This window comes from Vombatus ursinus, unplaced genomic scaffold, assembly GCF_900497805.2.
Source record: "Vombatus ursinus unplaced genomic scaffold, bare-nosed wombat genome assembly UNPS02004260.1, whole genome shotgun sequence".
NCBI classification, from domain to species: Eukaryota; Metazoa; Chordata; class Mammalia; order Diprotodontia; family Vombatidae; genus Vombatus; species Vombatus ursinus.
Window position 1 is genome coordinate 288430 of NW_020944038.1, and position 13943 is coordinate 302372.

A 13943-nucleotide genomic window follows, 5' to 3' on the forward strand; every position below is an offset into this window, starting at 1 on the left:
CCAACCTGTCCCAAAGGTTTCTTTTGCCTATGTGGTTTCTCAACAGGTTTGTGTCACGGACTTTCTTTAATTCTGAGGTGCTGCCACCTGTGTGCACACTCCCTTCCTGGCTTACCCTGTGGGGACCCCTAGCCCAGAGGAGAGAGAGTAAACCTTGTCCTTACAGTCGAGATCATACTGTAGCAGCTGCATCGTGCTGCTGCACGTGGCCTCGAGCGTCGTCTCCAAACGGTCTTCTTTCCTCTTCAGGTTGGCGCTCCAGGAGGTGTTGTACACTGGCGACGCTGCTTGGAAGTTTCCAGTCAGTGCTCCGAAGGAAGGCAGGAAGATTCCGGTGGGCAGCCAGAAGGTCAGAGTCGGGACACTGATGCTCTGCTCAGACATGGTGATGCTGGGCAAGTCAAAGTCTGCAATTTTGTTAGCTAACTCATTTAGATCCAGGATGGCCCCAGCAAGGGGAAGATTTTTGGGAAGAGTGAATGAAGACAGTGTTACCTGGAACTCAGGCACAGTCACCCCAAAGAAGGGAAGTGTAGACCCTTCTGATGTAGAGTACTCTGTGGACACTTCCACTCTGGGGAATTTTACTTGGGGCAGTGATGGTAAACTGAGGGCAAATGGTGCCATGATGGTCTTCTTGGCTAATCTTATATAGCTGCTCTCAGGGCTGGATGCTGGTGTGACCAAAGACTTCAGTTCTGGTCCAGGGATGATGAATTCATCGGCCGTTTCTTTCACAGGGATAGAGAACTGGTAGCCAGTGGGGTTTTTGGTATAAAAAAGGGCACTGGAAATGTGGAGGTACTGTTTCCTGTCAGCACTGGTGGTCACATCCAGCTTCAAGATATCCCACAGGCTAGTGTCATAAACTGGCAGGAGAGCGTCTTTCAGGAAGGACATGTAGCCTTCTAAGGAGCTGGCCACGTCCAGACGGATTTCGGATGGGTCATTAGACAGCTGGATGTTGTGACTGAAGGATGCTGTCTGAATGTGGCCCTCGCCTTTCCAGCCGGCCCGCTGGTCCTTGAGGCTGGCAGTCAGGGTCACCACCTGGCCAAGGGAGGCCTTCTTGAAGAGATTACTAGGCTGGCTGACTTGCACCTGAATCACACTGGATGCTGTCCACGGGGCCAGCTCTAATGTCACTTTGCTGTTTTGCTCCCCACTTGTTGAAAACCCTCTCCTCAGCTGTAAATGGTTTTTCCCATTGTGTTCCCAGACAGTGTAGATGTGCCCAACAGAAGCTTCCCCGGCAAAGTTTTCCTTTGCCTCCACGTTCCAGATGCCATCTACTTTGGAGGTCCCTTCGAGCTTCATTGAAGAACGCATGCTCTTGGTGTCCAAGTAGGAGTTGGCCTCACTGGAGATGGCCCCAGAATACTTTTGGGAAAGGACTGAGCCACTCATGCTGCCTTTGGTGGCTGTCTCAATGGACAAATAAGGGATGAAGCTTTCCACAGTGAGCTGGTGGTCTATAGCCCCTTTGGCGCTGCTGTGCAACTGGGCAGAGGTAAAGTTGTACTTGAGCTTGATGATGGAAGAAATGATGGGCTTGGACTTCATGTTCCCGGAGAGCTCCTGCTGGAAATTTGCTCTCAGGACTGGGCACTGGACTTTGGCCGTGGTGGTCACAGAGGCTTCCATGTTCTTCTTGGTCAGGCTGATGGTACTGTCATGATTCCCCTCCACAAATTTGTTATTCAGGGAGAGAGCCGTGGCTAGCTTCAGGCCCCTTTTCCTGGTCAAACTAGTTGTCCCATCTAACTTATACTGTAAAGCGTCAATGACGGAGAAGGAAGATGACCTGAAATGAGCCACGATATCTGACTTATTGTACAGGCCCATATTTGTGCTCAGTGTGATAGCGCTTGACTTGAACGAAAAATCGTAGGTGAGGTTGCCCATGGCTGGTATCAGGATGTGGTCGGACGGCCGAGGAATCTTGAAGTCTGGGAGGCTGAGCTTTTGGAGGCTCGCAGGCACATGGAGAACTGGGAACTCGAGGGATGGCAGGACAAGGGTGTAAGATGGCAAGGAGAAGCCAATGCCAGGGATGGTGAAAGCAGGGGTGCTTGTCTCCTTGGGCACCATGTAGCCAAATGCTGGCAACTCTGCCGTGAACGGACAGACCTCGATGTTGAGCACAGGGATGTAGTAGCCTGGAATCCTCAAAGTTCTAGGGAGCTTGTCGAGGGAGGCTTCCACTTTGTGCTTTTCAAACTTGACCTTCGTTTCATTGTATGACTTTGTTAGGAAATCCAGAGTCTTGTCTCTGCCTTTCTCAAAGTGCTGATGGAGAACGTTGATGTTTGGGCTGAGGGCATCATAGACCGCTCCGAGGGGGAACAGGATGGAATGGCTGTCTCTGTTCTTTTTGTACTGAGCGTTGACACTCAAGTCAAAGGACTGCTTGGTGGTCTTTAGGAAATCCTTCAAGCCTGTCCTTTCCCACAAGGAAAAGTCTCTCAACGGGGGAGTCGTGACCTTGGTGTAAGGCAGATTCATTTCAGGAATTGTGAGAGGAACATTTAAGAAATCCAGGTTGGCTTCCCCATTAATGCTCACGTGAGCTTCCAGGCTGTTCACATCGTTCCCTGCAGAGAAATTCTGGCTGTATCTGTACTGATTGAACCTGGCACCTGATTGCCAGCTGACTTGTTGCATGTCGCAGCTCAGGACCAGGGCATAGTTGTTGAGGAAATCAATCTTTCCAGTCAGCTTCAGGGGAAAGCTCACCTTCACGTTTCCTTCATTGTTCACTTCTGCACCAACCTCAAATGGCTGCACCACAAGGGACAGGGAATTTCTCAAGGTTCCAGTAACTCTCCCGTTTAAGTTAGCGTCGTGGGTCCCCATGAGCTCTGCCTTCATCTCTCCCAGCATCGCTGAGCCTCGAACCTTCAACACACTCTGGCCCACGTGCTGGGACTGAACTTCAGACTGGATTTCAAATTTGGCAAAATTGAGGAAGCCAGATTCAGAGGCCAGTTTTTGGTTCACTTTTACGTGTTTGCTGTTGATGGTATTGGACATGTCCAGTGAAGCTACTGGTCCTTCCACAGTGAATCTGAGTAGGGACTCATGTGTCCCCTCATCTGAGAAGTGGGGGAAGGCCCATTTCCATGACCCTGTCCCAGTGGAAGTAACTGCCACACGCTCCAGTACCAGCAGCATTCTCAGCTCATGGCGAAGGTCCATCTGGCTTGAAAAGTCTGCTTGAGGAAGGTTCAGTTTGTGAGAGTATTTTGTGTTGCTGTCCAAGGTCACCTGCTTCTCTAGCTTGAGAGACAGGCTGTTGCCCAACTCCATTGTATTCTTGTCTGTGTGGATGTTGGCCAGAGTGTTCACTTTGCCAAGGATGGAGGTTCCCAAAAACACCATCTCGCTGTCATGCTCTGCCTTTAGGTACTTGCTGGATAACTCTAGAGATTCCTTCAAAACCAACCTTTCCATTTCAGGGGCTGAGAAGTGTGCATCAGCTTGAAAAGTGAAATCCAGGAGGTCCACTGGGGATTGTCCTTGAGCAGCCACAGAAGCCAAAATCTCTGGGCTCCTTTCTGAGGTAGTTGTGTTTTCAATGAACCCACTGGCATCCAGGGTGAAAAAGGAAGATGTGATTTTTAAAGCAGCGGATACTTTGCCAAAGGTTGGGATGACAACTGTGTGGGGGATGCGGGGAAGCTGAAATTCTGGGATCTGAATATCAGGAACCTGAAATTCATTTAGGCTGAGCTTTGGAATGACAATTTCTGGGATGGTCACCTCTGGGAGATGGAAGTCTGGTAGGGTGAGTGCGGCGAGAAGTGTGTCTTTCACCTTCAAATCCTGCAAAGAGATTTCTGGCAGGGGCCACCGGAATTCACTCGACATGATCTGGTCAATGGTCCTAATGATCTTGAGTTTGATTTCTATGAGGTCAATTGTAAAGGATGGAACCACGAAGGTGTTGAGGATGGAAAATTCTGGGGTGGTAAACTGGGATGCAACCCTTATTTCTTTCAATTTCTTTATGTTGATCTGAGTAGAAGGAATCCTTAAGTCTGTCAAGGGAACCATGAAATCAGGAGTCCGGAAGGTGGCTTCTTGTAGAGCTCGGAGACTGACCTCAAAGGCAGGCAGGGTGCCAAGGGCTGTTTTGATCTCAGGGACAGTAAAGCCATGCTCTACGAGCCTTTTCACGCTCTCGGCCCAGTCTTTGACATGGTACTGCTCAGCAAAGTCAGTTAGCTCTTTGGCGATCAACATCCACCAGTCCCAGATGTAGGTGACGAGGGTGTTGTAAACCTGGCTGATGGTTTGTAGACCATGTTGGATTTCCCTCTGAATGTCCAGTTTGTATAATCGGTCTCTTGTGTCTTCAAGGATTTCTTGAAATCTCCCTTTAACGTCAATTACAGAAGCAGAGCTCATGACATCCCAGAACCAGTCGGCGATCACAGTAAGCTGGGTGTCTTTGATCTTGTCCAGGTAGTCGGCGAGCATGGCCCTGACCTCTGCGGCATACAATTTGGCGGCCTTGATTTTCTGTGGAAGCTCCAGAGCCTGGATTTCTTCGTTGATATTCTGGATCAGCTCACGGATTGTCTTGTTGGCTTCATCCACAAACTGGTTGTAATCAAAAGACCGCAGCGTCTTTACCAAGAGATCAAGGAATTTGTTCACTTCATCAATAAGTTGCTCAAATTTAGCTGTCTGGGCTTTCTTGACGGCCTTATCAACAAGAGTACGCAGTTTCTCAAAGTAGGCTTTGATTTCCATTTTTTTCAAGGAGTTGGTCAGTTTCTGAGTGGTTTCTTTCAGTTTGTATTGGTTGGCCAGTTGGACTAATTTGTCCAGTAGGGCCTGGACCCGTTTGTGTACTTCATACTTATGAGTGAGCTCATGGATTTTAGCTCGAAAAGCATTGATCTTCTCAATCACCTCATAATCTTCTAAAAGATTCATGACAATCTCTTTGATACGCTCAACGATATTGTTTAATTCTTGGATTGGCAATGATGTTCTCAAGAATTCTATATACACTCTGACATCAATGTCCTCAACTCGTCCTTTCAGCCAATCAGCCCAGTACTGGAAATCAATATTCTGAATCTGCTGATTCAGCTGCTGCAGCTTCTCAAGGATCTGAGCTCGAAGCCAGACCATGAGGCGGATTTTATTTACATTGATTTTTTCAAGAAATTCATATACCTCTTGGATTGATCTCATTACATGATAATGGATTTTATAATTTTCCTCAAAAACCTTTAGTTTATTGATTAGTTCTATAATAGATTCTTTTAATTTATGTAGGTCATAATTATCTTTAATATACTGATCAAATTGTATCAAGTAAGTCTGTAACTGAGATACGATTTCATTGAGTCTGATTTTGGCATTAGCCAGTGAAATTTGCAGATCATCAACTGTTATCTTATGATTTTCCATAAAAGTGATTAGTTTCTCTTTTGCATTTATAACTTGTCCTTCAAAATTAAAGTGAACGAGAAGGTTGTTAACCAGGTGTGGGAGCTTATCTAAGGCCACTCGGTACTGCTTCACATAGTGGTCAATGTTGATGCTTTTCAGGTACCGCTGGAGGTCCTGGAGGGTGGCCAGAACGGCCCCTCGGACCTTCTCAAAATAAGCCGGCAGGCTCTCCAAGAATGGAAGGTTGATCACGTGAACATTCAAGTTCTTGTCATACTTGATGCTCCCAATCAGACTGAATTCCTGAGGCTTGTCAGTAGCGGTCCTCAAGTCAAATACGTCGATGACGTTAATGGGTTCATTGAACAAAGATGGCAGCTCGATGGGTGAGTCGAGCACAGTGAGGTCGGCTGCAGCCCCAGCCCTGAGCTCCATGCCTACTCTATCCTTGGTGTTGTAGGCCTGGAGGTCATGGTTGTACTCATTTTTGTTGGCCAGGGCCTTGAGCTTCCAGGTACTGGACTGCTCAGCCGGAGTGAGCAGGGCGTTGACTTTGTGATCCAGTGTGGTCTCGATGCTCCTCTGGGACCGGAGCTGGTGTCCTGAAGATGCTTTGCAGTCATGGGAGAACGTGAGTGCCAGAGGCTCCGCTTTCAGCAGGAATTTGCTGTAGAGCTGACCCGTGTGCTTCCCGCCCAGGACCAGGTGTCCATTGCCGGTGGTGTGAGCGTCCACGGCCAGCACGAACGGCTCCATCATGGCGCGGAAGATGTTGCTGAAACGCAGGGACTCTGAGTTGTAGGCGGTGTTGATGTCGATGGAAGAAGCCAGCCCGGCGAGGTTGGCGCTGACGCGGTGGGTCAGCTCTGCGCCCCGCACCTTGCCCACAGCGTCCATTTTGTAACTCGCAGACAAGTTGGCGTATGTCAGGCTGTAGATGTGCTTGATTTCCTCTTTCCCATAGGTGCCTTTCACGTTGCCCCCCAGACTTAGCTTTAGAGGCTCCAGCCTCAACTTCCCCGTGTTGGCGAGATCCAGGGCGCCATACCTGAGGTTGTTGTTCAAGGTAGCTGAGAGGAAGTAAGGCTGAAGTTGGAGACTGAAGCTCTGTTGATACAGCTTGTTTTGGCTTAGTATGTTCTCCATTTCTGAGGTGAAATCCAAGGACCACCCAGCAATCACCAGGTTATTCACATGCTCCAGCTTGGTCTCTTTATAGGACCCCACCATGTCATTTGACAATGTCAGCCCCTCTTTGTTAATTCTGAAGTTGAAGATGTCTTTGCTGTCCGTGCCGAGAATCGTGGCCTGGTACACGCTTCCCAGGGCTACCTCTGTGAGAGCCGCCTTCCCGTCCAGAGTGTATTTGGCACTGTGTTCCTGGTAGCGTGCATGGGTGGTCACCTTCAAGGACGCTCCCAGAGGTCCCAGGGCAGCATTCAGCTCATTTTCAACCATCAGCGGAAGGATCTTGAGGTTGGTGGTGGCGCTGGTTGACACGCCATCTTGCCCAATCCTTACAGTCGCCTTGTGAGCTCCGCTGTTACTTTGATCTGTGCCCAGGAGGTCAGCATTTAATTCAAGGCCGCGGGAATTGAGGGACCCTGAGAGCAGGGTGAAGACCTTCAGGGCCTGGAAATCAACCTGGTACTCAGATCTGAGCAGAGCACTCTGCCGCGCCAAGGTCAGGTCCAGCTTGTGGGCAGCCACAAGGTCAGAGTACTTTCCGGTAGTATCTGATTTCAGAGTCAGTTGGCTGTTTTCATATGTCAAGGAAGCAGTGTTTTTTATACCGCCATCTTGCAGGTTGGAGACAGAGGTGACAGAGAGACTTCCATCCCCGTACCTGCCTATCACCTGGTTGGTGGCCTGGAAGAAGGAGGAGTCCAGCCTCAGATTGGACTCTCCACTGATCTGGCCTGTGCTGACATCTCTCTGGTAGGACAAGGCATATGTGCTCGTAGTGTGGAAGGAAGAAGCCCTGAGCTGACCATCTGCTTTGATTTCTTTGACATACAAGTGAAGCTTCCTCTTTGAATCGAAGTGGACTGAAAAGGACACCTGTGGCCCCAAGCCGCTGGAAGCATCAAGTGTTAGGAAACCTTTGGAAGCCGGATTATTCCCAAATTTCTCTACATGGCTGAGCTTGAGATTTGAATCCAGAAATTTGTGGTGCAGAGATCCATCACAGGATAAAGTAAACGTGTTCCCATGGTCATAAGTTGTTTCCCCGGATCCTAAGAGAAAAGAGAAATGCTATTGGTTAAATGAAGTAAGTACAATCTGATACAGGGCAGTTAGGTAGCGGAGTGGATAGAGCACTGGACCTGGAGTCAGGAAGACCTGAATTCAAATCCAGACTCAGACAGTTACTAGCCGGGTATCACTGGGCCAGTCACTTCACCCTGTTTGCCTCAGTTTCCTCATCTATAAAATGAACTGGAGAAGAAAATGGCAAACCATTCTAGTATCAAATCTGGCCTCAGACACTTACTAGCTGTGTGACTTTGGCCAAGTCACTTAATCTTGTTTGCCTCAGTTCCTCAGTCTGTAAAATGAGCTAGAGAAGGAAATGGCAAACCCCTCTAGTACTTTTGTGAAGAAAACCCCAAATGGAGTCACGGAGAGTCAGACATGACTGAAATGACTGAAAAACAGCAATGAACAATCTGACCAAACCTTTGTTAAAACTTTCCAGTAAGATAGTAATGCCCGATTTATCCAGAGATCAGTCTGCTAGCAGCCTCAATCACACAGGGCACAACATTCAGCAAGGCCACTGGACTTTAATACCCCACAGCTGCCATAAAGCCCACGCACTGCATTCCATGGGGAGGGAGGCAGGAGCCCTCATGCCAAAGCCCATCAGGTGATCCCTGCGTAGACCATGACAGCTGCTGATGAAATTAAACAAGGTCAGCTGCTTTCCCCAATGACCTTTAATTCTTCCCAGATTATAATGGACAGGAAGAAGTGGGGAAAAGAGTAAAGCTGCAGAGACTCTGCTAATATCCGTGAAAATGACAGGCGGGAGAGACAAAGGAAGGACCTGCTAAGCCTTCCTCCTTCACTGCTCTGGAGAGCGTGTGTCACACAAGGGCAGCACCCACAGTGACATGTGTTCACAAGATGGCTCCATGCCACCAAAGGAAGATAAAATGATGGCTGCGTGGTGCTGATGGAGGAGAGGGAAGCGTGTGGGAGGCTCCAGATTCACAAGCAGGGGAAGTCCTCTCCAGGGGCACAGAAGGAGGCCCGCTCCCATCCTACTCCCAGTCCAGCCTTCCCCTCTGGCCAGTGCCCTCCCTTCCTAACGAGCTTATGGAATGACCACTAGATGCTTATTCTGCGCGCATGCGTACGCACACACAGACACACACGTGTGCGCGCGTGTGTGCCCGTGTTGCCTCTCCATCAGAATGGAAGCCCTTGGGGAGCGAGGACTATCTCTTTCTCTGAACATGCAGCCCCAGAGGCCAGCACAGGCATGCACCTGGTAGGTCCACAATAAATACCTGCTGATTGGTTGAGGGAGGGAGGGAATGCCCGAGCTCTGGCAGGTTCTGCTCGACTGTGGGGGTTCTGAACGTGGGCCAGCTGGGAATCGAACAGTCTAGGGCCACTCCCAAGGACCACAGACCAGGTAGGTCCCAGATGGGCCTTGGAGGAAGAAATTGGGACCCACCCAAAAGAAAGCATGGAGTTTTGAAGAAACGTAGTCAGGCTGCTTAAAGTGTTAAGTGGTAAGTAGCCGGAAAAGTGACGCTCCCCACCACCCCGGGTCAATAAAACTGGACTTTTCAAACTGCCTCATCAGGGCTGACCCTGGGGGTTTTGGTTTGAACAGCTTCCTACTCTGACCCTAATCCAGGCTCTATCACCTCATCCCTGTGGCCACACCCTTCTGCACCCTGCCCATGTGGTCTCATCCTGCTCCGTTCTTGTCCCTGGCTTTTCTGTAAAACCTCTTTTTTTTTTGGATGAAAGGGGAGGCTCTAAACATGAAGCCTTATGTTCCATTGCTCCATCATGAAACTCTCCCAAAGACCAAGCCCTAAGCCGCCATCGGCAGAGTCGGGACAAATCCAAAGCCCACCCTCTCATGGAGATCCTCTACAGACCGGACTCGTCGTCTGGACTGTCAGATGATGCTCGTTGCCTTGACTTGACTGGAATGACGCAGATGCCATCCTACTGTGTCTGGGTCAGACCCTAGGCTGGGCCCCGAGGAGAAAGAAGCCCAGGACAAACACACAGAGAGAAGAGAAAGGAGGAAGACAAACCAGGCCGAGCAAGGGAGGCAGCCGTTCAGTCTTTTCATTCCTTCAGCAAACGTCGAGGAGGTGTGCCTGGGCGGGGTGCTGCGTCCCTGTGCTGCCCTTATGGAGCATTAGACCTAGTCAGGGCAAGGTGGCCCCCACCCAAATCTATAACCTCCATCTAATAAATCCAGGACCACAGCCCAGAAGAGACGAGGGTGGAGGAAGGAAGGCTCATTTTCAACAGGGCAGGCCAGGAACGGCTTCGTGGAGGGAGGGTCCCTTTGAGCTGGGCCTTGAGCAATAGCCAGGAGTTCAACAGACAGAGGGGAGGGGCAAGGTGGTTCAGGCATAAGGTTCAGAATAAGGAAAGCAGAGATGTCAGGTGTGGCTAATATGGGGTACCCATCGAGGGCATTAGGGAGGGGGGAGCCTGGAAAGGGAAGGTGCCGGGGGTGAAGGGCACAAGGAGTTTGGACACTATTCAGTAGGCACTGGATTGGGTTTGAGTCAAGAAATCACAGAAAAGCATCAGGATGAAGGATGGCCTGCAGAGGGGAAGGCAGGAGGTAGGGAGGCCAGCAAGGAAGCTGTGCCCATGGGAATTGAGAGAAGGAGATGGACATTGCAGGCGTTGCTGTGATGGTAGAGACGGGGCCTAGGAACCAGCTGGACTGGGGGGGAGAAAGAGGGGAAGAGACCAAGATGAGGCAGAGGTCCCGACCTTGGGGCAGTGGGAGGGCATCAGGACGAAGCATGGAGTCCTAAGGAGCCTTAGAAAGAAAGGCAGAGCTCGGCTTGGAATGTGGAGAGTCTGAGGGGTCAGAGGCTCAAGACAGAGGTCAGGGCTAGAGATGCAGATTAGGGAATCTGGCATAGACAACAACAAAGACTTGGCCTGTGAATGACCCTGCCTAGGTGGGGAGTGGACAGAGAGAGAGAGGACGGCTGGCCCTTCCACAAAAAGGGGGATGCCAGAGGACATTCAACTCCAGATGTGTCATGGGACCCCCAACCTGCATGGGGGGGTCATGGTACCTGCCATCACTCCCCCAGATACACCCTATCCACCTACTAGCAAAGCCACTTAACTTCTATGCCTCAGTTTCTTCATCTGTAAGATGGACTGAATAGAATGACCATGTGCTTTACAAGGCTGCCAGGCAGACAGCATTCCACAGGCCTTGGAGCACTACAGGAACGTGTGGTTCCTCATCCTCGGACCCCCTCCAGACTGACCACTACTCCCACCTGCCTGGGAGCCGTTGCTCAGGTCACTCTCAATGGCTGGCCTCCTCTCTTCTCTCTACCTAGCTATCCTTTGTGGCTGAACTCAAGCCCACCTCCAGACCAGTTGTGCCTCCAGGGACCTCCCCCTGCTATGGACACTCCCCAGGCGGCCCCTAGAGTGCCTGGACGGATGTGTGCACACAATGCCTTCCCCTGGGACATCCCTGTTGGGCTGGTTTTGTGGCAGGGACCCCAAGCAGCTACTGTGTCTCCTCTTTTCTGCTGCCTGTGTATGGCTCTTGTGGCCTTAACCCTGGGAGGAAGGGAGGGAGGCAGGAGGAGAGAGGGCCAGGCCAGGAGCCTTGTGCTCTGGGCCATTCAAGTCCACCCCGGCAAGGCGATGCTGAGGCTGGGGACCAACACCAGGTCCTGTTGACGCACCCTCCCGTCTGCTGCCCCGTCCTCTGCTGTCACAGTGGCCTCCCTCGCCCTCCTCCTCACTGCCTCCCTGCCTCTCCAGCTCATCCTCTACACACCTTCCAAAGGGACTGTCCAGAAGCCTGAGGTGGAGGTGGCCCCTGTCATAAGTCCACAAAAAGCCCTCGAGGCTCCCCAGATACTCATCCCCCTGCCTTCAGTGCAGGGTCCTCCCCTTCTGGCCACTTCCTCTTCTCCATCCATACAAGACCCTCCTCCTACCTCCCTGCCTTGGCAGAGGCCAAATCTTCTAAGCCTGGAATACTCTCCCTCCTCATGTTCACCTGTCCAACTATCGCGCTTCCTTCAAGACTTAGATGAGGGCTCTCTCCTGCCTGAGGCCGTCCTGTCCTCTCAGTTGTGACTATTTCTGCCCCCTCCTAACCCCACAAATATCTTTATATTTCTTCAGTATATAGCATGGACTTATTTCCCTGGGCCTATTTGGTGTCTATACAATACAAGAGAAGCTTCTTCAAACCCAAAGGCACCATTTCATTTTTGTCTGTGGGGCCTCAGGACTGGGCTCAATGGATGGCACATAGTAGATATTTTAATAAATGCTTGTTGAAACAATGAATGAATGAATGAATGAATGCATGCATGCATGCTTGGATAGATGGATGAAGGAAGGAAGGAATGTTTGGATAGATGAATAGCTGGGTAGGTAAAGGAAGGAATGAATAGATGGATGAATGTATTGGTGGATGGATGGATGGATGGGTGGATGAAAGGATAGATGGAAGGATGGATAGATGAATGAGTGGATGGATGGACAGATGGATAGACTACATGAGATGAGGTGTGTCTGCTCGGCACCAAGCAAGGCATTGTCTGGAGGAGGAAGCAATCTGTGTGGGTTGCTGTAGGCGAGTGGGAGATGTCCATGGAGAGAATACATGTGTTCATTTTGGAGGGAAGGAAACAGGTTTGACTGTGCCTGGGGGAAGAGTTAATCTAACCCAGCTTGCCAGACATATTCAGCCTCTGCTCCGGGGAAGGCACTGGGAGACGAAGGTGCAGAATGATGCAGTGTCTGCCTTTGAGAAGCTTATGGTCTATGATGAAAACTCATACCACTGCAATATTTAGGTCATATCTACATAGGGGCATGAAGGCTCATAAAAATGATGGAAAAACCTGGAAAAGAAGCTAAAGCTGGCTTTCGTGTATTCTATGAAAAATTAGTAAATTTGTGGAAGGAACTGTCTTCCTGAAATGTTTCTAGTTTTTCACATCTCTAAAGGGCCTGGAGTCACAAAGACTCATCTACTTGAATTGAAATCCAGCCTCAGACACTTACTAGCTGTGTGACCCTGGACAAGGCACTTAACCCTGTTTGCCTCAATTTCCTCATCTGTAAATAAGTTGGAGAAGGAAACAGCAAACCACTCCAGTATCAAATCCAGCCTCAGATACTTATTAACTGTGTGACCCTGAGCAAGTCACCTGCTTGCCTCAGTTTCCTCATCTGTAAAATGAACTGGAGAAGGAAATGTTAAACCCCTCCAGTATCTTTGCCAAGAAAACCCCAAAGGGGGTCATGAAGAGTCAGACACAACTGACATGACATTTTATGAACAAACCCCATCCTACCTAACCAAGAGCCTTAGGTTTGTAAAAGGAGCGAGAAACCCAGGCCCCGGGCCCATTGCCCTCCTATTTCCTGGAGAGTTTGCCTTTCTGTAGTGATGTGGCACCCCAGCCAGTGTCTAGCACAGAAAAGGGCTCTGGACATCTGCCCCGCTGCCTGTCTCAGGCTGCGGTCTGCCTCTGGAGTCAGGCAAAGGTCTCTTTCTCACGCCGACCCCAAACCTTCTCCTCTGCAGGAGATGCACCCCCAGTCCCTTCCAGGAACACTCCCATGTCAGGGCCCTGATGTCCCCTCCTCGGGTTCCCAGACCAGGCAGAGGCAGCCGGCCCTCCTCACTCCAGAAGCCATGCCTAATCACCCAGTGCACGGGCACCACCGCCAATGCCCAGAACCCCCCCAACCCCGGTAAGATGACTCCAGGTGGGGCACCGGCTCACCTTGCAGACTGTAGGAGAAAAGACTGAGGGCTGAGTTGGCTTTCATGTGGTACCGGGATTGGAAGCTGACGTGCTGGGCCGTGTCGGCCGTGGTGTTTCCACCAGTGTAGGAAGCCGACCAGTTGTAGAGGTTGCTGTAGACGTTGGTGGAGAGTTCCAGGATGCCCAGAAGGGGCACCTTAAGGGGGTAGGACTTGGGGATGGTCAGTGGAGGCAGCTTGAGCTCCCGCGCCGGCCACTGGAGCCCGATGGCCTGGAGGTCCAGAGCCGACGTCCGGATCACCCGGCTCAGCTGAAGCTGCTCCAGTGACTTCCCACCAAAAAGCAAAGGAATCTCGACCTTCACGTGATTCTTGTTCAGCGTGTATCTGACTCGGCCATCACTGTAAGCAACCAAGCAAGTGAGCGGTGAGGCTGCAGTGGAAGGGCGCAGACCTAAGGACCGCGGCTCTGGTCCTGGTGTTGCCACTAACCAGCTAACTAACTAACTAATAATGTGGCTCTAGGTCCGTCGCTGAACTTCTCTAGCCTTGCTTT

General features: G+C 50.6%; 1 protein-coding gene across 2 annotated transcripts in view; it reads right to left on the reverse strand.

Annotated features, from left to right (window-relative positions):
- The window catches only part of LOC114054182 (apolipoprotein B-100-like), a 41473-nt gene that overhangs the window by 5494 nt on the left and 22036 nt on the right, over positions 1-13943 (reverse strand). For both annotated transcript variants that reach the window (XM_027877352.1, XM_027877347.1), the window contains exons 25-26: positions 13407-13789; positions 165-7646 (exon numbers count right to left, since the gene is read on the reverse strand). In XM_027877352.1, coding sequence (XP_027733153.1) covers positions 165-7646; positions 13407-13789 — 7865 coding nt within the window. The remainder of the gene's footprint in view (positions 1-164; positions 7647-13406; positions 13790-13943) is intronic.